A 26,363-nucleotide genomic window follows, 5' to 3' on the forward strand; every position below is an offset into this window, starting at 1 on the left:
AGAAAAGCTACATGTCCTCTGTCAGTTCTATAGTATATTGAAAGCTTTCCTCGCATCACTGAAGCCCCTGTGCAGACGCTTGCGTTTGGTGACATCCGCATCAGGCTTACTCTGACCACCCTGTGGCCAGGCTTTGGCCGTTCCCGTCTCCTTTGCCCCACCCTGCTTCCTCTGTGGCTCTAGGGCCCCACAGGGGCCCGCCATCCCTCCCCGGCTGCGTGAGCAGGTAGTTTGGGGCTGGCATCTGTTCTGATTGGTCAGTGCCCAGCCCTGCCCCTGACCTAAACTGCTGCAAAAAGTACCACAAACTGGGTGGCTTAGATCAACAGAAATAAATCTTCCCGTAGTTGTGCAGTCGTAAGTCCAGGATCAGGGTGTTGCGGGGCTGCATTCCCTTTGGGACTCTGGGTAGAACCTTTCCTTGCCTCTTCCAGCTTCTGGGGTGGCTGACAGCCCTCAGCGTCCCTTGACTTGCAGCTGCCTTGCCGTCGCCATGTGGCTGTCTTTTCCCCGAGTCTCTACACGTTGTCCCTCTGTGCGTGTGTCTTCGTGTCTGGATCTCTCTCCCTTTAAGGACACGGTCCCATTGGATCAGGGCCCACCCTAATGACCTCATTCTAACTGGATTACCTCTGTGTAGACCCTGTCTCCAAAGGAGGTGCTGAGAGTTAGGACTTCAGTGTATTAATTTTGGGGGACATGGTTCAGCCTGTAGCAGCCACCAGTTTACCAGCCCAGAGAGCCTGGGCTGTGATGGACGCCCAGCCTCAGATACAAGGTGTGTAAAGCATACCCACAGGAGGTAAACATGTTCTTGGCTTAAAACTTTTGCCAGAAAAAGTGAGTCCTCATTAACCACCGCTCCCAACTCCTCCTGACCAGAGGTGAGGGGCTGATGGGTACATGTGTTCTTGACCCTTTTCTGGGTGTTTCCATCTGCACACATGCAGATGCTCACGGTGAGTGGAATCTCATCCGTCGGCCTCTCCCTCCAGGTGCATCTGCTGGGCTCTCCGAGGGCAGGAGAAGGTGGCCGAATGAATCTGTTTTGGGGGATGTCCTTCCTCATAGGTGTTGCCTCCTCCCCGACTAAGCTTCTGTCTTTAATTTAGATCTAAAACTCACTATGATGGACTCTACGCTTATTTTTGTATGGTGTTCATACTATCATTAACACTGTTAAATTCTGTGGCAAGTATTTTATTGTATTTTATTTTTAACATCAGCTTCTTGGCCATGCCTGTTTGCATCTGTGCTGGGTTGGTAATGCGTGTACAGGAGGATTTGGCTGACTGGGTTTTTTCTAGGCTGTCTCATAAGCACACTGCTCGCATCTTAGGAAAGCCTGCAGTTTAGTACATTGCCTTGGCTTTCATTTATTTACCGAGAGAAAATGGAGGCTGGTGTTGGATTAGGATTGAAGTTGAGCAGCTGTAGGCTGAACTTGTTTTGCCTTTTTTTTTTTTTTTAAGAGATACGTCCTGCCAAGTAGTTTATGAGAAACCAGGCACCCACAAGCCCCAGGATTTTTTTTTTTTTTTGGCTGTGTTGGGTCTTCGTTGCTGCACACGGTCTTTCTCTAGTTGTGGTGAGCGGGGGCTACTCTTCGTTGTAGTACGCAGGCTTCTCACTGCGGTGGCTTCTCTTGTTGCGGAGCATGGGCTCCAGGTGTGTGGTCTTCAGTAGCTGCAGCACACGGGCTCGGTAGTTGCGGCACTCAGGCTCTAGGGTGTGCAGGCTTCAGTAGTTGTGGTGTGTGGGCTCAGTAGTTGTGGTTCTCAGGCTCTAGAGCGCAGGCTCAGTAGTTGTGGCGCACAGGCTTAGTTGCTCCGTGGCATGTGGGATCTTCCCGGACCAGGGCTCGAACCCGTGTCCCCTGCATCGGCAGGCAGATTCTTAACCACTGCGCCACCAGGGAAGTCCCTTCAGGATTTTATTAATGAGGCTCTTTGGTTTGTGGGCTGGCCTGGTTTCTAAGCTTCATGAAGACCAGGAGGACCAGGCTGTGCCGTGGTCTGTGGTGCTGGATACTTTCCCTAACCTTAAGGGTGCTGCACTCAGGGTCTTCTCCTTGGCTTTTCTCTTTGTTCCTGTGACCTCCCAGGAAGCCCGAGCTGGGGGGTCAGAAACGAAATCGCCCAGAGAGAGGGAGAGTTTTAGATGCAAAACCAAGTGAGATTAGGTGAAAATTCTCACAACCTAGAGACAGTATGTACCTGGGTTCCCCTGTGGCCTTCCTGCCCTGTGTGTGGGCCTGGGCTGTCATCTTACTTCTTGTTCTTTCTCAGGAGGCAGGAGCAGTTCCAGAGAAACCCCGACAGCTACAATGGTGCTGTGCGTGAGAACTACGCTTGGTCCCAGGACTACACTGACCTGGAGCTCAAGGTGCCGGTGCCCAAGCACGTGGTGAAGGGCAAGCAGGTAACCTCGGGGGTTCTTCCCAGCTTCTCTGCTCAGCTTCTTTCCTTGGGGCATAGGCTTCAGGCTGTGGGCTGCACTGGAGCTGGTCTCCCCGTTTTGCCACCAACACAAAACCGCTTCTTTTCTGCAGTCACAAGCCTGCCACCCCATATCCTCTTTAACCACGTCAAGTATGAGACCCAGCTCAGCCCCCTATGTGAATAGAACCTGAGCTTTGTTGTTGTTTTTTAATGACAGTATTTTCATATCATTTATTGCCTTTAGTCTCTGCAAAAGCACTACAGAGTAGGCAAAGCAATTATTGTTATACCCATTTCATAGATGGAGAAAGTGGAGTCCCAAGAGGCAAAGCAAAGAACTACAGGTTCTGTAGTGACAAGTGGACTTCCAGTCCTGTGCTCTGCGAAGTTGTAACATTTACAGCTTGAGTTGATTTCTCCATCTTAATGAGCTTGAGTGAGTAGAAATTTAATCTTTTAGCAGGAGAGAGATGTTTACTTGGGGACGTTGTTGAGAATAACATGATTGTAGCTCGTTGGAAATAGGTAGGCATCACTTTAAAGGAAAAACTCTCACGTGAAATGGGACATTGTTACTATAATCCGTAATATAAAAAATTCCGATATATGCCAGAAACTGTTTCCTTATTTCAGTCATAATGAGAAACTACAACGTGCAAAGTAAGTAGTATCTTTTATGTTTTATAGATGAGAAATTGAGGCCGAGAGAAGTTACTTGGTTATCCAGGTGACATGGAAAAGTCACCATGTGTCTCCGTCACTCTTGCTGTGTCGGGGCCAGTGAGCACTGCCCGAATGTTTCTGAAGGAGTGAATGGCTGAATGGGTGCAGTGGTAAAGCCGTGGTTTGATTCACGTGTGCTTGCTTCTGAAGCTCATGCTCTTTTCCCTGTGTCCCACTCCTCACTTGATAAAGCGAAATAACTGCTGGCTTCTTTCAAAGAGAAGGTCCCAGAGCATGTAAAACAGAAGTTGAGTTTCATATGCATTTTCGAGAAACGATGCCCTGTAAAGTGGCTCCTGCTGGTCTGGGTACGTGTGTGGATCCAGGTTCTGGGCAGTGAGTGAGCCCCTCCAGGCCTCCCCTCCACCCCGCCCCCGTCCTGAGGCCCCTGCTGCTCCCTCCCTGGTTCCCTAGGCTCTACCTAAAACAGGCCTGCCCTGTGCAGGAGTCCGGGTGGGGCCCAGGGAAGCCTCTAAGAATACGGCTACTTTCCGCCAGTGTCAGACGAATGCAGTTCATTCTGCAGCACAGAAGACAAGAGCCGGACAGGAGCCCCTGAGCCTGCACGGCTCCACGTGGGTGTGCGCCAGGGTGTCATGGAGATGGTGGCTGCAGCAGCACTGTCTGCTCGTTCCTCCCTTTCTCCCTTTCCCACCCCATCCCAGGAGATCTCACCAGGGCTCAGTGACCAGTGACCCAATGGACTTTAGGATCCAGGTCAGACCAGGTAACTAGGGGTCATCACTACAGAGTCCTACTTTTGATGACTGTGTTCCCTCTGATTGTGGTGGGTCATAGTGGGTACAGGCTGACCTTCCTTGTCAGAATAGTTTGTTCAGCATCCTGTAGAGTTTTAGTGGGTCAGGTGTTGATTTTCATTTTGATTTTTGGTAGGATTGCCTTGTGTGTAGGCGAATAAATTATGAAAAGCGTTGGTAACTATACTTCACTACTTGGCTAAAAATGTTACAGCTTCCTGGTCTAGTGTCTGTCTTCTAACTTCTCCATGAACTTCTGGAGCTTTCTCTGGAAGGACTTGTGTTAGGCCCAACCTAAAACTAGTTATTTTGGGGACTTCCCTGGTGGTCCAGTGGTTAGGACCCCGCGCTTTCACTGCCGGTGATGAGGGTTCAATCTCTGGTCGGGGAACTAAGATCCCGTAAGCTGCGCTGTGCAGCCAGAAAGAAAAAAAAACCAACTAGTTATTTTCTCTTTCTTTGACTTAAGAGACACAGGTTACCTGGCATCTCTTGCTGAACTTCCCACAGCCATCTGGGAAACCTTCCCATTGAAAACAGCATCTCAGATGTGCACCCTGGTCATGGGGGTGTCAGTCTCACGATGCTGCCCTGCCATGAGTGGTGTGTTGTGAGGGGCCTGTCCTTCGTCTCATTGCGCTGAGGGACAGACTGTCATGCCTCAGTCATATCTATGCCTCCTAAATCCACTTGTTGTGACCTCTGGGAGGAGATGGCCTCGCTTTCACTGAGGATAACCCTGGGTTTTGCTTATTCCTGCATTAGACGTTTACTGACCACATGATGGTCCCCAAGACTCAAACAAGATCGCTGCTCTGGAGCTGACCTGCGTGGGGCTCAGCTGATGACAGCAGGTGCGCCAGTACAGTTCCAGGGTGTGGCGGGTGCCGTGCGGAGCATAAACAGGCTGTTGGCTCAACCAGCTCTGTGCAGCCGGGCACCCCTCGGGCCCTTCTTCCCAGCAGCCCTTCGAGGCGTTGCGGTATGCACAGGGGGAAACGCGGAGACGGTGAGGGTCTCTCCAGGCTGGCTTGCTCTGGAGCCAGCGCTCCCGCCACTCGCGGGGTGTGGATGAGCCTGGGTGTTTGTGACGCTGGGATTGGAAGAGGCGTGTTCCCCGTAAGGCATTTATTTATCTAGTGTTGGCGCTTTGTGACACCTGCTGACTTAATTTACACTAGTCTCCTACGTGGTTGAATTTTTTTTCTCCTTCAGTAGTATTTTTCCCCATATCATTAAAAAATTGATGTATAATTGGCATACAATGTTATATTAGTTTCAGGTGTACAATATAATGGTTTGATATCTGTGTGTGCTGCGAAATGATCACCACAGTAAGTCTGGTTAACATGCTCGCCATATTACAGAACTGTGTGTGTGTGATGAGAACTTCTAAGATTTACTCTCTTAGCAACTTTCAAATTCCAGGTCGCTTTTATACTGCAGCCTTTGAAAAATGCATGGTCTCTCTAGTTCTTGGTGATCTAAAGAGTTTTAGGCATGCCTCACTTTAAACCTAGGGATAAGTTTATTTTGTATCTCTCGGCTTTTGCTGGCCTAAGGGTTTTTTCTGAGTTGCCACTTTCTGGGCTGGCTCCTTTCCAGCTCTTGCCTGCGGTACCTGTCACGGCTACCTGTCAGCAGTGTTTATTTTTGGTTTTTGTCTGTGGCACCTATCCGATAGCATCATGCTGGTAGCTGTGATTGTAGCGGCTCAGCTGATGATGTCGCAGTTGTTCTGGATTTGTTGTTAGCTCTGTGTGTGAGGGGCCAGGGGTGTTGGGGGTAATGGGTAGATGTGGGAGCACTGAGGGTTAATGCAGGGGGGTCCTGGGCCCCCTCTTCTTCAGCTGTAGCTTGGTGCTTGAGGACTCGGAACATTGCCCCTCCTTTACTCCTTGCCGATTTTTTCCCTGTGGAAAACGTATTTGCCTCTCAAGGGTAGTGGGGGACAGATAAACGCATGTGCGTAACGCTTTAAGTTCAAGCGTTCTTATTTTACATGCGACTGTTTTTTTGTCTGTGTTGTTTTTATCATTTTGCTGGTGCATCTAACGGAAAACTGCTCGAAATGAAGCTTTGGTTTCATTCATCAGTGAAATGTAGTTAGGTCTTTGCTTCATCACGTTCTTTGTTCTGTCCGCTCTGCACAGGAAAAGCAGCCGAGTTCCCCATTCTTTCCTCAGTGTAGCCATGGGGTAGGGAGAAGGAACTTTGCCATCAGGACGTCATGTGTGTGATCGCTAATGTCAGCTGGGGCTGGTTATAAACCTGGCATTTCATTGAATCATAGGATTTTAATGGAGGAAAATTGAACTCCAGAGAGTTTTAGTCTGACTCTCATTTTGAAGATGAGAGAGCTCTCCTGGAGACATAAACCTCTAGGGCGCCACACTGTCCGGTGAGACGGTGGTGGAGCGGAGCGCAGGACCCGGCCCCCACCTCCACCCTGTCTGATCAGTTGTCTTTTGCGTGGAAAATGTCATGATATTGTTGCACACAGTCATGACTGGATGACATTGAGTGACAAGTGAATTACTTTCCTTCTCAGTATTCTCTTTCCTCTCGGAGATTGTGCAGGGTCTTTACTGACGGATGAGGCCCTTCCTGCTGGCTGGTGGGCTCACGGCCATGCTGCATGCCATCTCTCGCCTCACCATGGGAACCTTCCAGAACAGCACCAAGGCCCCTGGGCATGTCTTGTACAGTGACGCTGTGCCCCAGAGCTTGATTCAGCTGTAGGAATTTGTGCTTAAAAGCTCTATTACACAGTGTTCCCTTCTTAGAAGGCGTTTAGAAAAAATGTAGGAAGACTCTTTTTTATAGGAAACTTCCATAGCAGAAAAGGCTAATAGGCTGCATTTATATGTTAAAAAATTGTTTTTGTTTGAATGCATAGGACATTTACCTGTTCAAAAGAATAAAATGTACAAGGAGAGGTTTCTTTCCTGCCTCTGCCCTTTTATCCTATACCAGCCCCCACCCCAACCTCAGAAATCACAGTACTAGTTCCTGGGATCTTTGGGCAGATATTTTCTATGCATATGTTGTCAAGTTGTCAGCTATGAATAAATAGCCTCGCAGCCCCACCTTCAGCACAGATGATGTGCGCCCCCCACCCCGAGTTCCCTCTGTCGGCCCCACCAGGGCGGTTCTGGTCTCTGGTGTTTGCCGCCATGCCCCCAGGGCCTCAGCCGTGCCTGCCAGCCAGAGTGGCTGCCCGGGAAAGTCTCAGGGGACCTAGGATTTCCCATGTCATCTGGCTTAGGCTGTCAGGACGCTGAGAGTGCAAGTGCCCTGAGCCCACCACCCCTTACACTCAGGGCTCTGGTCTCTGCTGCTCCTCCCGTCAAGCTGCTTTGCAGGTCCTTATTCCATTTTCATTACATCCTTTTGGATCAGTAGTTTCTTGTATAGTTTTTTGTTTTTCTGGAGTTTCTGGCTGTCTTTCTTTTTTTCTTGTCAAAAAATAGTACACTTTCATCATAATCTCAGAATTATTCAGACTCTCACTAGTACTGTGTATTGTCTAGAAATCACTTCCTGCAGACCCTCTCACCTCTGACTCCCATCCGGACTGATTATTTTCTAGTTCGGTTGTATAGCTTGCATCCTGGAACTTCTTTTCACTGCACTTCTAGGTTAAATTCATTGTGTTTTAGATCCTTGTTGGATCTTCCTCTTTTTTTCCCCTAGTTTTATTGAGATATATTTGACATATAATGTTGTATTAATTTCAGGTGTACAGCATAATTATTTGGGGTGTGTATATTTAGCAAAATGATTACCACAATAAGTTTAATTAACCTTCATCACCTCACATAGTTATAAATTTTTTCTCGTGATGAAAACTTTTAAGTTCTTCTCTCTTAGCAACTTTCAAATGTACCGTTTAGTATTGTTCATTACAGTCACCATGCTGTACATTAGATCCCCAGAACTTACTCATTTTATGAGTGGATTTTGACCCCCCTCCTCATCCAGGATCTTCCTCTGTTTTCATCCTCATTTTGTTGTGGTATAGACGCAGGTAACTTTCTCGAAATGATGTGTGGTAATAAATGCAGTGTTCTTGAATGTCTTAAAATGCGGTTATTTTAAACTTCCGCTTATTTTGTGGTTTGAGTTTTTATAGAATTCTAACTTTAAAAAATACTCTCTTGGGAGTTTCCTGCTGGCATAGTGGTTAGGAGCCTGGGCTTTCACTGCTGTGGCCCAGGTTCGATCCCTGGTCGGGGAACTGAGATCCTGCAAGCCGTGTAGTGTGGCCAAAAAAAAAAAAAAATCTCCCCTAACAAGATTGAAGGCATTATTCTCCTGTCTTCTTACATCCGCTGTTACAGCTTCTAGAAATGTCTTCCATTCCGGTTCTTTGTGAGTAAACTTTTTTCCTCCTATTTGGAACTTTTAAGACCTTATTTTAAATACTCAGTGGTATGAAATGTCATGAGTTTGTGGAAGTCGTCTTTCATTTGTCCTGTTCAGCCCTCAGTGGGTCCTTTTAAACTGAAGCCATATTTTTCTTAAGCTCTGGAAAATTGTCTTGTTGCTGTCACAGTTTCTGGAATGCCAAACTGATTGCCTGGATTGGTTCCTGGCTCTACCTTGATTTCTTTGACTTTATCTTCCAGCTTTTCTGTTGAAAATCTTATTTTCACTCTCTTTTTTTCTAAGCGTTTGTTTTGTCTAGTTCTGTTTTCATGTTTTATTCTGGTTCTATAGATACCGTATCTTCTCAGATCTCTCCGAGGGTATAAATTGGAAATATTTTAGAATTCCCTTTTTTCCTAATTAGCTCTGTAATCTTTACTTTTTTTTTTAACCTAAGTCTGTCTTTTTGTGCTGCTGCTTTTTCTCATAGAATGCAATCCTTAGTTCCCTGTTAGTTTTTTTATTTTAAAAATATATTGGGAATTCCCTGGTGGTCCAGTGGTTAGGATTCCACACTTCCACTGCAGGGGGCACGGGTTCCATCCCTGGTTGGATCCCGCATGCTGCGTGGTGCGGCAAAAAAGAAAAAAAAAATCTTCCCCATTCTTTGGAGTGTGGGATGAGGTTGATGGTTTTCTCCTTTACGTGTCTGAGGTCTGCCGCTCCCATTGCTGCTCACAGCTGAGGAGTTGACTGTCTGGCTTTGCCATGCGGTGTGTTGGGCTGGGTGTCCACCCAGTTCCCTCAGACTGCAGGCCAGTTTTTCTGGAGCAGGGCCCCCTGTAGCTCCGTGGCACATAGTGGGTTCTTATCCCTTCTCACGGGGTTTCCGCTGGCACGGCTGCCCGTGGACTGACTCAGCCGCTCTGCTTCCATGCTCCATACCTGCTAACTGCCGGCCAGAAGCGCCACTCGGCTGTGCTTGTCCCTGCTCCGTGCTGTCTCTCGCCACACACCTCTCCTTCCTCTCCATAGAGTTGTTGAAAGTTTCTCTGTCCTGGCCTCTCCCTTCTTCCCTGTGTTGCCTGGGGTTTTTCTCTGCGTGCTTTCTTCCTGTCATCTCTGTGGGTCATGGAGTTCAGGAGACAGCCGCCTGTTCCCAGAGTGATGTCTTGAACTGTGGAGCTCCTGGAGGCATCTCTGGTCTGGTTTCCCCTTGGTGCTTGGGTACATCGCTTTGTATAAGAGACGAGCCTTGTGAGAAGCTCACCCAGGTTTGGAAATTATCCTGTTACATAAAGTTGGCTGGAGGATTTTCTTTGTTAAAGTGAGCTTGTTCCTGGGACGCCAGGACTGGTGGAGCCTTGGTCCGCTCTGTCAGGTGTTCACCACACATCCGAGTTCGTGGTCAGGGACGCGCGATTCGGCCAGCGATTGTCTGCATCTGTCTAGGAGTGCGCTGGGCCGCTGTTGGGCAGCTGGGAGTGAAGTGAGTTGTGCCCGTGCCTTAGCAGAATCGAGTTAAGTGGTACATTCTCTCAGAAATTGGGTGCAATTGGAGCTGGGGCTCACAGGACCCCCCTGGGGCCTGCATGTGGACACGGTGTGTGCAGGCATCTCTCTCCTTTCCATCGCTTATTTATGGTTATTTAAAATACAGGTAGGTTATAGTATCAGATTCCACTGACAGGTGTAGACTCCAGTTTGAAAATTCTGTGACACTGAGGGTTTCTTTTCAAGTGCATTTAATAAGCACTTCGCAAGTGACATGGGAGGGCCATCTCCAGACTGTTTTGACGCCTTGACTGACACCACCCACCCGTGAGAAAGTCCTAATGCGGACATTATGCAAATACTATTATAAAAGATTTTTACGTTATAAAACACAAAATTTAGAATTTAGAAGAAGTGGGGGAAAAATAAACCCGGAGTTCTGTTTTCTTTCCTCTCTGTTTACTGATCTGCTGAACGTCCTGGGGTCCACGTGCTTGGGATCCTGCTGGCCGGGGTACACACACGAAATAAGGCCCCCAGTCCAGCAGCTCCAGCGCTGTTGTGGAGACAGACGGTGAGAGCAGGGAGAGGGTGTTTCCAGCGAATGAGGAGATGGGAGAACAAAGACAAAATATAAAACCAGAGCACCTGGCCTCACCGTCCTGGGTGAAAGCTGAGCTGTGGCCACAGGTGGCACAGCAGCTCCTGGCAGGCAGCAGAGCCGGGCTCGCGGCTGCTCTGCCCCCCCGGGCGTGTCCTCCAGGGCAGGGCTGCTGTCCACGCCAGACAGCAGGGTGGGCGTCGGGGGAGCACAGCCCCTGCTGCCGGCCCTGCTTGCCCTCTGCCCAGGGAGTTGGCCTCCCCTAACCGGAGTAGAGTTTGCGGCGGGAAACCAGCGGTTCCCACAAACCCCCCGTGTTACTGTTACGCGTATCGAGACATCTTCTAGTGCGTTTCCTTGAAGGAGATGATGATGCAGAGGCTGCTTCACGTGTGAATTGGATGGTATGGTTTTCGTCATTCAGAAAGCCTGATGACCTTCAGGCTGGTTTTGCATCTTGTTCTCCTGCAGTGTGTGGTCAGGCGCCTTGGAAACCTCCGTTCCCTCCCACCCTGGAGCACGCCGGCCACCACCTTCCCAGCGCGAGATGATTCTCCTCCGCTCTGTTCCAGGTCTCTGTGGCCCTCAGCAGCAGCTCCATCCGGGTGGCCGTGCTGGAGGAAAACGGGGAGCGCGTCCTCATGGAAGGAAAGTTCACCCACAAGATCAACACCGAGAGCTCCCTCTGGAGCCTTGAACCCGGGAAGTGCGTTTTGGTAAGTGTGGGCAGTGATACTGTGAGGATGTTGATTTCTGCCAGCTGGGGAGTTTCCTCGGTGTTTTCCGAGCAGCTCGAAGGGCACCTTGTGGGCCTCAGCTGACTGTCACTGCTGCATCTACAGCCTTGGCCTCTCGGCGTCCCACTGCTTGCTTCCTTGAGGTGGGGCCCGTGTCAACAACAAACGGAGGGGCGCTGGAGTGCAGTGTTTCTCACTGCTTCCTGTCCTGCCCATGCACAGACCGCATGCGGTGACCACGGAGGAGGTCCTGCTGGGGCATCGTCCCCAGAGCGCGGCTCTGCTTACACCGGACATGTCCCCTCAGTTCCAGAGGCTTCTGCTCTCCAGGGATTCAGTTACATCTATGGCAAAACCAAAGAAGTTAAAAATTAAAAGGCAGGTCGCTTTCATGAATGCCAGTCTGGGGGATGCAGAGTTACTAAATTCAAACAGACAGCCTATTTGACAAAGTGGGTCTCAACTGGCTAAGCTAGCCGAGGGTGCAAGATCCAAACGAAGGGGTACGTGTTCCAGTTACTAGAGTCTTCGGTGGCTCCATCCTCCCTCGTCAGAGCCTTGCACCTGGTCAGTGGGCAGCACCCAGGGAGGCTTCATACAGCGAAGAGAGGCTTCATACAGCGAAGGGAGACTATATATTTGGGTTCGTTCCTTTCCTCTTCCTTCCTGCTGGGATGCTTAACCAGGGTGTGGTGAAAGGGGTAAAGATGAAAAGAAAAATACTAAGTCTTTGGGCACAAAAGACCTCAGAATTTTATATAGGCATGTTCTTTATATGTGCAAAGTGTGCCGTTTCTTCGTGATCCACTCTCTCTGGGAATAGGTGCCCATGGGCCTGCCTGCTTGGTCCTGACCGACAAGGCCCACGGCGCTCTCTTCTGGCTGCTCGCAGCTCGCAGACACACAAACCCGGTGGAGCGGAGAGCATTCCATCATTGCTGGGGGGGCTGGAGGTCTCGGCATGCCCGGGACCCCCGAGCACACACAGGCCCCTCTGTGTGACAGGAACACCCGGTGGCAGAGCGCCGGCCAAGTCTGCCCGAGTCTTGCTTAAACCGTGCTCTGTCGCACCTCCCCTGCCCTTCCGAGGTTTCTGCTTCTCGCCACTAGTGTGCAACAGTCATGATTTCCCCCTTATCACCCTGGGGTTAAGTCGCTCGTCTGTTCACCCCCGTGCCTCCCCACCCCCAGTGCCGCTCCCCAGACTACGGCCCATGCTCTTAACTACCAGTTCCATTTGCAGAATACCTTCATGGGCATGGTCTCATTTGCACCTCCCACGATTGTGGGGAGTAGGAAGCCAGGGTCTCATTATCCCCCCGCCCCCCGAGGTCACGCAGGCAGCCAGCGGGAGGCCGCGGCAGGCAGCCCACCCTCTCCCGGCGCCGCTGTGATGGCTCAAGTGGTCACAGGGAGCGTGGACCCGTGATCCTGGGTGCCCCATTGTCCACAGATGCCGGGCCTCACTCCTCCTGTGTGGGGTTGATGGACCGCCCAGAGCTGTGCACGTAGAGCTTGTCCCGGCAGACAGCTGGTTGTGCTTTGCTCTCTCTGAGGGGTGCTTCTGTTGTCTTCAGCCCTGTTGTCTTCGAGTCCCCACCTGGGACGGAAAGACTGACCTCGTTGCTGGACGCTGAAGGTCCACAGCCACTGTTTACACACAGGTCTGTCGGGGTTGTGATCAGGGTACCGAGGATTCCCTGTACTTGACGTGGCTTCTGCAGAGATGTGGTTGTTAAGCAGGTACCTCACTCTTGGGATTTTCGTTGCCAGAGGTGATGTTGACTTCTTCATGCCTGTTCCAGAGCCATGTCACCTTTTTTGCGTGTTTTGTGCAACTTGCGTCTGAATACAGACGTGGCTCGTGGCCAGGGCAATAACTCCTTGTAATTATGGCCTCCATCTATTGGGTACACTTTGGCCCTGGCTCTGTGAGGTGCCTGGTGGTGCTGTTTCGTCTCTGCAAGCCTGTTGTACAAATCAGGATGCTGGCGCTCAGAGAGGGTGAAGAGCTTGCTCAGGGTGGAGCCAGACCCCAGACCCAGAAGCCTCCCATTTCCCTCCTTCTCTAACTTTCAGCTGAAAGGCACCCAGGAGCGAGTAGGCGCGGGGAGGAGAGCTGGCAGCGGCGCAGCGTAGCTTGTGACCAACAGCCCCGGGCCAGCAGGGAGACTGGTGCGTCGCCTTCCCTGCTGACCTTGATGAGACGGCCTCGGTGTCCGGTCATGTTCCCAGGCCCCGTGGTCGTCCCAGGCCCTCCTCTGGTCCAGGGGGAGGCTTGTGCCCTGACTGCCTTTTAGTTTTCCAGTTTGCTTTTGCCAAGCACCTGCTGCTCGAGGAGTTATAAAGAAGCAGAACGGGCTGCGGTGCACCTGTCACTGCCTGTGAGCGTGGCTTCTGGCTGTTCTGCTCCTGCGTAACCCTGCGAGGTCCACGGAGACACCTCTCAGAATTGCAGGTGCTGGGCTGGTTCTTTCCCGAGGTTCCTTCGAGTGGCTTTCATCATCTGTGGATGGCATCACATTTCTAATGCTGCTCCACCACTTGTAGAAAAAGAAGAGGACTTAATTTAGAGCATCACATCCTCTTCCGGAGCTTCCCTGCCAGCCCAGCCCCCTGCACACCTGGCGTGCACCTTCTCAGGAGTTGCGGGGATCCTGCCTGTCTCCGCCTTCCTCCTGACCACGGTCCTCGGGTACAGCCGATGCCAGTGTCTTAATGGAGACATTGCTGCTTATGGAGCTGAAGGTTGGGTGTGTTCTCAGTGTAATTATTTATTTACTGGTAACATTGAGGACCACGTATCTGAGATGATATTGTAGCTCAGTAAGCACATGGCTTTGATGTGTGAAGACCCTGGGGCCTTTGCTGACCAGAACAAGTGCCATTCCCTCGAGCCTCTGGAGGGGGAGAGCGTGGCTGCCCAGGTGGCCAGGCCTGCTTTGTGCCTCAGCCCCACTCACTGTGGACCTCCGTTCCTCGATCTTAAAGTGAGGCCCAGAGCCTCGGTTGGTCGATCCCCAGACGTTTGTTGGTTGCTTATCACTAAGTGGCAGACCCTGTGCTGGGCACTGGGGCGATTAAGGAAAATAGCCAAGGGCCCTCCTCCTAAAGGCTGCATGGGCCGAAAAGGGCCCGCAGATGTCCTCGCCAGATCCCAGAACCTGCAAATAGGTCCTTATTTGGAGATGGGGCCTTTGCAGATGTGATGAGGTTAAGGACCTTGCGATGATGAGACCATCCTGGATTATCCAGGTGGGCCCTAAATCCAGTGACAGGTGTCCTTACAGGAGGAAAAGAGACAGACACAGAGTGAAGTGAAGGCAAGGCAAGGTCGCCTGGAAGCTCTGGAGGGAGTGCAGCCCCGTCCAGCCTCCAGACGGAGAAGAGTCTTGTTTGAAGCCCGCAGCGCGTGGCGCTTTGTTACGGCTGCCCCAGGACACTAGCCCAGGCCTTACGTGGCATGATCTCTGTAGGGGCCACTTGGGACAGGAGGGGTCACCCCAGGGGTGCCTGTCACCTTACCAGAGTCCGTGGTCCGGGTCCTGACCTCCCAAGCAGGCCAGTGCAGACATGCCCCTTGATGCCCAGCCACCACTCCCTCCTTGCCAGAGCCGGATCCACATCAGACACGCCCGGGCAGGCTTTCAGAGCAGGCAGGGGTGGCAGCTAAACCCGGATGACAGCTCCTGCCTCCCTCCCTCCCACACTCGAGAATGTTAAATGAGGCTTCTTGATTCTGAGGCAAGCTCCTTTCTTGGTTCCCGAGACGCGAAATCGGGGCCTCCCCCCGTGGCTTGTTCTGTCCCAGAACCCGCCTCGGCTCACTGTCCTGGTTTCTCCCTGCAGGTGGGGCTAATGGCCCTGCCGTGGGCACCTGCAGGCCATGGCCTCGAGCCCTCGAGGCTCCACGGTCTCGGCGTTTGTAGCCATTCGTGAGGCGACGCCAGTCCACACACTGACACGATCCACACTCGTCATTTAAAGCTGGTACAGTAGCTGCAGAGTGTTCACAGACCTTCATCTGCTTGCCTTAAAGCTCGCGCTACTGGGTGTGTCTGGTGCTTGAACCTATGAGTGTTTTTATATAAGCTGCGTGCCCCGTATTTAGATTATATATTTAGATTACAGTTCTCAAAAGTAGAGTTACAGGCTGAGTGTAGTCCTCGGCCATTGCCGTGGGCTCCCCTAAGAAGGATGTCGGATTTCTGTGACATCAGCAGATCCCTGTGTGCCCTGGCACTGGGCTGTTTTCGAGTGGGGATGTGTGTTTCTCTGTGAAGTGGTTCACCACTTCTGTTTTGTCGCTGGTGGCCACCGGCCCCCTGCCTGGCTCTGAGGGGCCATCGTTCAGCTTAAAATACAAGTTAAATTACGTTAGTATTTTGGCAAGAACCCAAAGCCTGGAAATTAGTCCAGGGACTGAAATGCGAGTTCTTGGCCTTCAGTGCTCATGTCTCCCAGGACCCGTCGTGTTTCTCAAGGTGGTCACATTTTTGGCATCATCACCAACCCCTGGATCTCCACCGGGTGTTGAGAAGCAGGTAGCCCGAGTCCGCATGTTCTGGAGAAGTTGCCTGTGAATAGAAGGGACGTGTCGAGCAGAACTGGAAGACCACGCTCCTGGTGGACAGAGCGCGTGTCCCGTGGGGGAGGAGAGTGGAGACGCAGCTTGGCACTGCGTGGCCACCTGCCTCGCATCCACAGCCCACCACGGCCGGGTTCTGTCTGGCCCTACAGTGCTTTAATGTTTAAGCTTAAAACACTTGTTGACGACATTAAAACCAGGAGGTTGCCCACTGCAGTGCTGCCTCTGGCAGAGCCCTGAGAGGCCAGCGGTCTGGCCGGGGCCGCGTCCTCCCCGCAGAAGCGCCTGGAGCTGAGCAGGCCCCTGCTGCCTCTCCCTGTCCTCTGTCCTTGTTTCAAGGCACCTCTCTGAAGCCCCATCCCACAGCTTTCACCTGCATCTCCTTGGCCCAAGCTTGATCCCACGTACGGGCAGCTGCGAGGAGCCGTCCTCCTCGCCGGGCGCACTGCCTCCCTCTCTGAATAGAAGCAGCGTTCTGTGACAAAGGAGGGGAGGGAGATGAGTGTGGGTGAGTCATCATCACCACACAGATCGGGGTGCTGAGGTGAGCTGAGCCATGTGGAGTTGGAAGTTTCTCTGAGGACATTTTGGGAAAACTGTTCAACCAGCACTCTAGGGGTTCCCCTGAGAAACTGATTCTAGGTCTGGGACCGATTGCTAAAAGGAACCTGGAGGAAAGCCAAGGAACGAGGGTGTGTTATCAGGTCACAGCAACCACCCGTGACCAGCCGAGATGGGGCACTCTGAGCGCTGTGTGATCAGGGATGGGAATGAGTGAGCCATTGAGATGCTATGTGTCCAGGAGCCGGTGCTGACGACAGAGTGGCTGCATCATGGAGGAGAAGGCCCCTGCTGGCCCCTGCACAGCACCTGTTGGGGCTGGAAGTGTGTCCCTGCCATACTGTGGGGCAGATGGGGTCAGGGAGGAACCCCGGGAATGTGGCACGTGACTTCTGTGCCTGCAGGGGGATTATCCCAGGAGGGCTGCAGCATCATCTGTGCAGGTCCTGCGGGGGCACATCCCTGAGCTTAATCAGGAGGAAGCAGCAAACAAACCCCAAATGAAGGATGGTCCTTAACAACAAAAGGCAAAGGCAGTGGAATGTTCCACATGAAAGGGGACAGGCCCACTAAGATGTAGTCAGGACCCTGGACTGGATCCTGTGCAGGAGGGAAGGTGAGCTGAAGTTACTATAGTAAAGAACTTCCATACCTTCAGGAAGGAGACACTCACCGAAATATTAGGGGTAAAGGGCCAAGATGATTCCAAAAAAATTCCGGTAATTTACCCCATATTATAAACTTACACACATAGGGTGAGAGCGTATGTGCAGACACACATACACGTGATGAAGAAAAGGCGTAGCATGTTAACAGTGGGTGACTCGAGGAAAAGGTATTCTTTGTACTTGAATAATTCTAATAACTTGTAAGTTCGAAATTATTCTAAATTGAATGTTTTAAGAAATGAGATGGCAAATAAGCCCATGAAAAGATGCTCAACGTCGTTAGTCATTAAGGCAGTACCAATTAAAACCACGGCGACATGTCACTTCACGCTTATTTGATTGGCTCCTGGAAAGAATCGACAGGAGCAGGGACTGGTGACAGTGTGGAGCCCCTGGGGCTCCCCTGCACTGTGGATGGGAAGGCCAAACCGTGCAGGTCGTTTGGAAAACAGTTTGACAGTTTTTATAAAGTTACATGTGCACTCACCATAGGACCTAGCAGTCCCACTGCTGGATACCTACGAAGGGGAAAGGAGACCACAGAACCCTGCAGGCAGCCTGGTAGCTGACCGCTGAACCCTGGAAACACCCACCTGTCCACCCACAGGTGCGTCGGCCTATGTCGGGGTGACCCCCATGCGCGCGTAGCATGGCTGAACACCAGGCCACTGCGCTAAGAGAAGAGCAGACCAACGGACACAGACCAACGACATGGCAAAGCAAGTGTCAGGGGCTGAGGGGATCGCCGTCGAAAGGGGACCGCGAGCTTTGGGGTGTGGCTTGATAGCAGTGGTGGCTACGTGGCTGCATTTGTCAAAACTCATAGGATGCACCCTCAAGAGAGTGAATTTTACTGTGTGCCAGCTTACGCCTCCACAAACCTGATTTAAAAAAAAATAAAAAAATGTTAAAATAAAAAATCAAAACCAAATGTTAAAGCATCAGACTGCTTTATCAAAGATGTTACTTTTAGACCTGAATCCTTGAGCTCCATTCCAAGAACATTTCACCCATGTCCTCTTGCTGCTGCACTCTGTATTATTCCACCTGAAACAGGAATGAAGTTCTGACTCACTAGCATATGAATGGACCGTGAGGACATCGTGCTGAGTGAAAGAAGCCAGGCACAGGACACATAGCCTATGTGTCCGTTTTTGGGAAATGTCCAGAACAGGCAAATAAATGATTTGTTGCCAGGGCTGGGGGAGGGACAGAGTGGGGAGTGACTGCTCATGGGCACGGGTTCTCCTTTTGTGGTGATGAGAGTGTTCTGGAACTAGATAAGAGGTGGTAATAGCTCAGACTCTTGTGAATGCGCTAAGTGCATTGAACTGTTCACCTTAAAATGGCTAATTCTATGTTAACGTGAATTTCACCTTAAATTATTTTTACTGTGGTGCTGGGCTCATCTTGATGTTTACTGGGTCTGCAGAGTGCCCATGCGGACTTGTTCTGTGGACACACGAGGCCCGGGCAGCGAGGCCCACCAGGCTCCTTGTTTTCAGGGTCAGTCCCGTTGAGCCCCCGAGCTGTGTCGGGCCTGGATGTGTGTGTGGACCTGGCTGGGACACCCCGTGTGTGGTTCCTACGCGCAGAAGCAGCAGCAGAGCCCCGGGGCGGGGATTGGGCTGACCCCACAGTGCTGTCACGGGCTGCTGGTCCGAGCATGGCTCTGTTCTGCCTGTAGCGCTGGGCGATCCAGGCGAGGCGCTGAATTCCAGGTAGAGGTAATAGTGGGTATTTTACAGAGGTTGTGAGCGCTAACAGTACATGTTAGAGAGATCTTGGCCATGATGACGACTAACGAAGATACAAGTAAAATGAGTCTAAAGGATCTGTTGTCTCTGGAGATTTACAGTCGTCTCTCAGTGTCCTCAGGGGATTGGTTCCAGAACCCAGCCCTCCCCCCACCTCTCCCCGCCCCGAAGGATACCAACGTCCAAGGGTGCTCTAGTCCCTTACATAAATGGCGTAGTGTTTGCATGTAACCTGCGTACATCCTCCTGTTTACTTCACATCATATACCTAATGCAATGTAAATACTATGTAAACAGTTGCTGAAGTGTGACAAGTTCAAGTCTTGCATTTTGGAACTTTCTGGAAATTTTTTTTTCCAAATATTTTTGATCTGGAGTTGGTTGACTTCAGTGGATGCAGAACCTGTGGATACAGAGGGCCGACTTCCTCAGAAGTCTCTCCTGGAATGGTAAGAGAATGTATTTCCCCCGTGGAAGGTTTCTGTGGCACTGGCGCAGTGATCTGCAGCTCTGTAAAGACGGGGCTCAGTGCTCGGCACTGGGGCCTCTGAGGGCCAGGTCAGGTCTGCGCATGCAAACAGGAGAGTGCAGTTGGCCAGAAGCTGGCTAGACAGAGCATCTGAAAACAGAAGCTGCACCCTGAATGTAAACAGTGGCATTGGCAGGGTAGAGGTCATTCATCTGATCAGGTGGGCAGGGGGTGCTCAGAACCCCTGCCATCTCACCCCTGCGTCCACCCAGGACGCCCGCGTCCACCCAGGATGGTCAGAAGTGGGGCGACTTGCTTTTGTAATGTGCTGAGATGCTGACATTCATGCTGTGCTTGTGGTTTCCTGGAGGTTGTCTCCACTGTGTGACCCGCCCTCATCACTGCCCACGCCTCAGCCGCTCTCAGGGCCGAGACTTAGCTCTGCTGTGACACTGTGGGACCCGGGCTCCGCAGGGGCTCTCCGTGGACTCGGGCAGCAGGGCTGGAGCTGGCAGCACCGCTCCCCGCAGCCCGTGAGCCACGGGGCCGACTCCTTAGGCCCCGTGGGCCTGCGGTGTCTTCACAGATGTCGCCTGTGGGCCAGCTCGCACTCCACTTCGTCAGGATTGCCCGCTGGCCAGTGAGCCTCTCCTCACGGTGCTCCTGTGAGGAAGCGCCGCTCTCACTGCTGGCTCCGTCATCTCTGTGTCACCTCCCTGCCCCTCTGGGCATGAGTGGGGGTTACATCCCGTCTGAGAGTGGACAGAGTGAGGGAGCGTGGGCAGCCCTCCTGTCAGTTCTTGGCCAGTCAGTAAAGAGTTTCCCGATGAGCCGGCCAGTGACCATAGGGAGGAGGTGGCCTGGGCCCTCCCTGTGTGGTCCCTGGGATGCGTGTACTTGGCATCAGCTTCAGGCAAAGCCCTGCTATTCTGCAGTCCCCGTCTCTGAGTTCTTGTGTCCCCCCGACTCCCCCCGTCCCTCACTGGGCTGCACCATGAGGCTGAGTGGCAGGTGAGTCACATGCAGCGGTCGCAGGGCTGGGGAGCCACTCTTGCAGCCGCCTGGCCAGGAAAGAGAATGGGACAAGGCGCCTGGGCGTCTGGCTGGCGGGTAGTCATTGTCAGACCGAGTGCTTGGTCCCCCCAGCAGGCAGGAGCCTGGGTGCTGCACTTGGAGGCGGCAACGGTCAGCAGGAGGGAGAGGGGTGAGCTAGCGGGGCCCGGGCAGGTGGATGTTGACAGAAGCTCCTGTTTGGGGTCCAGCTTCCCTCGGCAGCTCGGGAGACCGTGACGGGGTCTGGGTACCAGCGGATGGGGCAGCTCGGAGTGCTGGGAAACGCCCCACTCTGGTCCGAGTGGGCTGGGCTTCTGGTGACTGAGCAGTGCGGATGCTGATGCCTACGGGGGTCAGTGTCTTCTGAGAGGACCTGGGGGACAAGGACCGCAGGCACCGCCCAGTCATGGTGGTGGAGAGTGGAATACTCAGTGCCCGGGGTCTGGACAGCCCCGCTGGGTCCCCGGTGCCACCTGCCCGACACTGACTGTGTCTCTGCCCTCGTGTGCCAGGTGAGCCTGAACAAGGTGGGCGAGTACTGGTGGAACGCCATCCTGGAGGGGGAGGAGCAAATCGACATCGACCAGATCAACAAGGAGCGCTCCATGGCCACGGTGGACGAGGAGGAGCGCGCCGTCCTGGACAGGCTCGCCTTCGACTACCAGCAGAAGCTGCAGGGCAAGCCGCAGAGCCACGAGCTGGTACGGGCTCTCTGGGGTCGGAGCGGGGGCGGGGCGAGCTGCTGTGGGCTCCTGGCGCGGGCACGCCGGCTTGCTGGCCGCCTGGGACGGGGCGCCCAGCCAGCAGAGCCAAGAGCTGTCTGTCCTCGGGGTCCCGGTGGTATCGCGTGTTGCTAGCTGACACGCTGGGGCCATGCGGACGGATCCCTCCCCTTAGCCCCTCCAGGACCCTCAGCACAGGAGGGAGAGTCAGGCCCAGCCCTGCCTCGGGGCGGTGCGGGTTTGACCACAAAGGGCCAATGGGAAGAAAGTCCTTCCAAGTCACTTCGAAATGTCAGAGGTGTGAGAAGTGTGCCTGCGGCTGTGGGGGGACGGGAGGAAGTTAGTGACTAAAGAGGAGGCTCGTGCCTGAGCCTGTGGTGGCCACAACGAGGAGGATTAGTTAGATGTGTACCGTCTTCCTTCTGCTTTAATACTCCCAAGAGTGACTCCCTGCAGAAGTGAGGGTTGCTTTTCTCAGGTTATTTTTAGTTCCCAGTGTCCCACGTGAACAGCGCCGGGAGTTTGAGCCATGGCACCACGGCCCATCTCCAAGGCTGCTCATGTGTCAGACACGAGGCCCGCCCTCCACCCCACCCCCAGTGCCATTCAGATTCTCAGGCGTCCTGTTTTGTCTCCCAGGGGCCTCACTTTGTGGCTTCTGTGAGTGTTCTAGGCCTGGGGCCGTCGAGCGCCCCCGCCCACTGCCCCGTGCCTGTGGTCCTTCCTTTCTGTCTCATTCAGACCTTGCATGCAAACGGCCTGCCTCGCTCTTTCAACGGCCAAGGAGCCATGGAGGGGAGTGCTTAGTGAGTGCTTACTGCACGCAGGTTGGGTCGGGTTGGCTGGGTCATGGTCCCTGTTGCAGCACCCCTGAGAGGGGGGTCGAGGTTTAGAGGTCACAGCACGTGTTCAAGGTCCCACAGCCAGACAGCAGGGCTGGGGTTTGAACCCTGAGCTGGTTCCAGTCTTGTCTGTCACCCCTCCCCGAGTCTCTGAATCGCCTCTTGGTCTGGCTCCCTGACCCACCTGGGCTTTTGGGGCTAGAGGCCAGGGCTATGGTTGACCACTGGATCACAGGCATCTGCTGGTCTTGTCTACGGAAACTGGCCCCTGGCTGTAATCGCTGAGCTCGCAGGGCACAGGACGCGGAGTGCAACCCACCTCTGTGCACGTTTAGGCGGCAGTTTTAGCCAGTTGTGCTGCATTTGCCTGTGGCCACCAGGTGAACGAGCACTCTGAACGCTGGCCTGACGGGAGGGGACCTTGTGCAGCCGTCGAAAGTGTGGGTGTCGCTGCCCCGAAGTGGGCAGGCACCTGGCTGTGAGACCCAAGTAGGAAGCCGAGTCCCTGTTGATGAGCTCAGGGATGGGGCCGGCCGATCAAGAAGGATCTGAAGAAGAGCCTGGAAGACCCTGCAGTCTAATGGAAAGACCTCTGTGGTTTGAGTCGAAAGATATTCTGGAAGGGCTTGCCATGTGCCAGGCAGTGTGCTGACCATGAAGGGGCGTGAGTGCCTGGCCGAGTGCAGTGCCCTGTGGAGACCTTCAGCAGACACACAGGAGCCCATGGCTGGTGGTGCAGGTGGCAGGACTCGGGGGTGACCCCTCGCCCAGCTGACCTGCTCCTGGACGGGCAGGGGCCTCCAGCTCGCCGGCCCTTGCTGGAGATGGTAGAGGACTGACACCTCAGGGCCGTGGTGGTAGAGGGGGAGCACCAGCACTGCTGTCTGGGACTCATCTGGGCTTAGCAGACATTCGGGGCCTCCCAGGCTTCCACGTGGACTGTCCTCAGTACACGGGGCCTTGAGGGAAGCGCAGTGTGGGGAGCAGGATCTGGACGGAGAGAAGAGCTTTGGAGGCGCGAGGAGCCAGTAGAGCTGGCGTGGCCTGGCGGTGAGGGAGCTGGGCTTCGCGGTGCTGAAGCCACGGACAGTCGCTGGAGTCCTCGGAGGAAAGCGTCCCCAGGAGAAGAAGGAAATCGGGGCTGGAGAGTCAGCAGGACTGACTGGTGGCTTCAGATGGGGGCTACCGGGAGGAGGGGCGGCTTAAGAAAGCAGGTGGTGGCCATGAGGGGCGTGCGGCAGGACCAGCGCAGGCAGCGGGCCGGGGCCCCATGGAGCTGGAGCGTGAGGGGCCCGTCAGGTGGGTCAGGGCTCACTCAGCAGAGGAGGTGCTCAGGTGAGGGGCACAGAGTGAGTTGAGAGACTGGGAGGAGGGGGCTTCAGAGGGGTAGGTGGGCGAGAGCTAGAGGAAGAGGGATGGGACGGAGGAGGAGGCCTGGCCCAGCAGGGCTGCCAGGAAACCCCGGAGTCAGGCTGGTGGGTGGGGCCGGCCTCTCTGGCCCCTTCTCCACGGGGGGCGGCCTGCGGGCAGCACTGCCCGCTCCTCCAGTGCCCTTCCCAGCGTCCCTGGCGTGTGTCATCTGTACCGAGTTGGGAGTAATATGGATTAATCCCTGAGATGTACTACCCATCTTTGATGTGTTTGCTGCTGCACCACGTAGGTTTCATAACAGGGAAAAGAAGGCCCCCGTCAGGAGGGGAGTCCTGCAGCCTCGCCAGACACCGGGAGTTTTCCCCTCAGCTCAGTCTGTCAGCCTAGAGGCCAGAGGTGGACAGGGCTTTCTGGCCCCGTGGCAGTGAGTCTCTTTGTTTCTCCTGGTCAGAAGGAAGGGGAGATGGTTCCCAGCCTGATGTATTCGCAGGGAAGCACAGAGGGCAGACCCGGGGACCCGCGGGGAAGGAGGGCCTACAGCACCGCGAGGGACCTCCCTCATAGGCGCAGCCTCCTGCCGTGCCCTGGCCCAGGCCACAGTGCTTGGCCTGCTGCTGCCCCTGAAGGCTGGATGGTCCAGGCTGCCCATGTGCTGGGATACGTGATCCAGCAGCTTTGACCTCTGCCCCCCAAGGGCTGCAGGGGTCGGTGACTGGTGGGTCCACAGCCAGACTCCCTGAGGTCTCTCTGAGTCACAGCCTGGGTCATTCCCAGACTATCTGAGGGTGCAGGCCTCGAGGCCACCAGCCTTCTCCCTGGGAAGGGGGAGCAGAGAACCCCTCTTTGCACTTCAGTCAGCCCTGTGGGCTGTAGCCCTCAGGCCATTTGGAGTTCAGATAGGTATTTCTGGTGAGAAGGGACAGCATCTGAGCCAGGAAGATAGCCGGTGCTTCGCTGGGGACAAGATGGGGATGGAATCTGCATGTGGGAAGCACAGTTTTGCGGAGGGTCTGCTGTCACCCTGGGCAGGTCCTCTTCCGGAGGAAGCAGAGCAGAGTCCTGCTCTAGGACATGCGGGCCTGGTGACTACAGTTAACCTCTCTATTTTCTGTTTGTAGAAAGTCCATGAGATGCTGAAGAAGGGGTGGGATGCTGAAGGCTCCCCCTTCCGAGGCCAGCGATTCGACCCGGCCATGTTCAACATCTCCCCCGGGGCTGTGCAGTTTTAATGACCGGAGTAAAGGAAGCCCTCGCCGGCGGGGACTCGCTGGCCTGGTTCACCCTTGCCATCCTTCTTTTCAAGGGGGAACCCGGCCTCTACTCTGGCCCTGCATCTCCAGACTGTTGTAGAGCAGGGCGGGGGCTGCGTGGCCCGTGCCGGGCGGGTGTTAGAGAGCAGGGGGTGTCCTGGCAGGCGCAGCTCCGGCCCCTCCTGGCCGTTAGCCACCCCCTCCCTCCGCTTGCTGCTCGTGTGCTCTCTGCTTGCTGTTCTCACGCTTGGGGAGGGCGTGGGTGCTGCTCGGCTGTTGAAGCGTGGGCAGGACTGTGCAGCCTGAGGGCCGAGCTCCTGGCCAGTTTGGGGAGAGCGCAGCCTCGACCTTTTGCTGGGTGTGTTCACGTGTGGTCTTGCCCGCCTGCTTGTACGCGTTCACCGCCTGCCTCAGCCTCGTTGAGGAGCTGCGGAAACTGGGGTCCTGCCGCCGGATCTGGACGCTGGAAGAAAGTGTCTTGTGGCCTCAGGGGCAGGCACGGCAGGATCTGTCCCTCTCCTGACCGGGCTGCTCTGCTGCCACCCAGCCTAGCACTTTTCTCTCGGGGGATCCGGTTCTTGTCAAAGTGAGCTGGGCCAGGCACCCTCAGGAGGCCCCGTGGTGTGTCAGCTGCTCGGTGCAGCCCTTGGTCCTTTCCTGGCTGAGGCCAGACTGCACCGCACAGAGCTTGTGGCTCTGCTCCCACCGCTGTCCCAGGACCCAGAGCCTGTGCCCTTCACCAGGACTGTGGGGCTGCCCTTCCGGGCAGTGACCTTGCAGGTCTCTGCACCCTGGAACCTGCCCTCGTGAGCTCTGTTCTCTGGTCTGGGGGAGGAAGGAGCCCTGTCTGGGGGGCGTTCTTTCTGGAGCCTTCCCCCTTTAACTGCAGAGGTGGGAGCTGCTTCATCACAGTCTGTGGGGGCAGGTTTCTGGCTCACAGCGCCCTGTAGACACATCCCTGGGTCCCTGGGAAGCATTTGCTTGCTCTGATGCCACCACAGGAGGCGTGGACACCAGGTGGCTGGGGGAAGCGCCACCATGGGAGCACAGGGCCCTGCTGTTTGCACTTGTCACCGAGGCTGGCCACGGAGCTGCTGGAGGCCCCTCTGTAGTGCCCTCAGGATTTGCACACCTGTCCCACATAGTGAAAGGTCTCACTGGCACGTGTCTGTGAGAGAACCATTCTCAACACGCCCCTGTCTCCTCCTCCCCTCCGCCGCCCCCGTGGGGTCTTCTGCTGCGACCGGCAGGGCTGTGGTGCCTGCGCCTCAGCTGTTTGGGAGACTTTGGGAGCTGTGGACTCGGTGGCCAGTTGTCTTCCTTTTGCCCGATTTGATTTCCAGTGTTGGTTTCTCCCCACCCCGCCCGCTGTAACAGCAGCTCGCAGGCATCTGGGAGTGCGGGGCTTCAGGGGAGGGAGTGCTCGTTCGCCCTCGCCGTGTCGTGGGAGACCTCTGCCCCTCGCTGCCGGCCTGGGCCCTGGAGCCTGTGCACTCTGCCCATTTTCTCTCTTCAAACCTGGCAGCAGCAGTTTGGCCACTGAGCTCCGTCAGCTGAGGTCCAAGGAAGTGGGGTACACACCTGCGAAATCACCCTGTCTCCGGTGTTGGTTTGCAATAAATCTGTATTTAAGCACTTGTGGGTCTGTGTGTGACGATCGTTGCCAAGACAGTTCTCATTGTGTGGTCATTACCCGAATTCTAGCCCTGAGGCCCGCGTACACAGCAAACGCCAAAATGGGAAATTCCTAAATATCTCCCAGAGGTGTTTCTCATCCAGCCTGCATCCTGGCAAGACTCCACACAGATTTCAGAAATCTAATAAGCTTTTGGTCAGGAGAAAAGATTGTAGCTCTAGAGCTTGCGTGCATTTCCAAACAGGAGTCAGAAGGCTGCAGCCCGAGGGTCCTCAGTGCCCCATTTACCTGCACGGGTCCCGGAACGCTGGGTTCACGAGT

At 54.2% G+C, this 26,363-nt stretch overlaps 1 protein-coding gene across 1 annotated transcript in view; it reads left to right on the plus strand.

The window, feature by feature from the left end:
• NUDCD3 (NudC domain containing 3) overlaps positions 1–26,041 on the plus strand; it is a 73,394-nt gene extending 47,353 nt beyond the window's left edge. Inside the window, exons 3-6 of the mRNA XM_060020178.1 lie at positions 2,289–2,421; positions 10,961–11,104; positions 20,734–20,922; positions 24,275–26,041. Coding sequence (XP_059876161.1) covers positions 2,289–2,421; positions 10,961–11,104; positions 20,734–20,922; positions 24,275–24,385 — 577 coding nt within the window. The 3' untranslated portion in view covers positions 24,386–26,041. The remainder of the gene's footprint in view (positions 1–2,288; positions 2,422–10,960; positions 11,105–20,733; positions 20,923–24,274) is intronic.
• The last annotated feature ends 322 nt before the right edge of the window (positions 26,042–26,363 follow it).

The sequence above is a fragment of the Delphinus delphis genome, chromosome 9 (genome assembly GCF_949987515.2).
Source record: "Delphinus delphis chromosome 9, mDelDel1.2, whole genome shotgun sequence".
In the NCBI taxonomy this organism is placed as follows: Eukaryota; Metazoa; Chordata; class Mammalia; order Artiodactyla; family Delphinidae; genus Delphinus; species Delphinus delphis.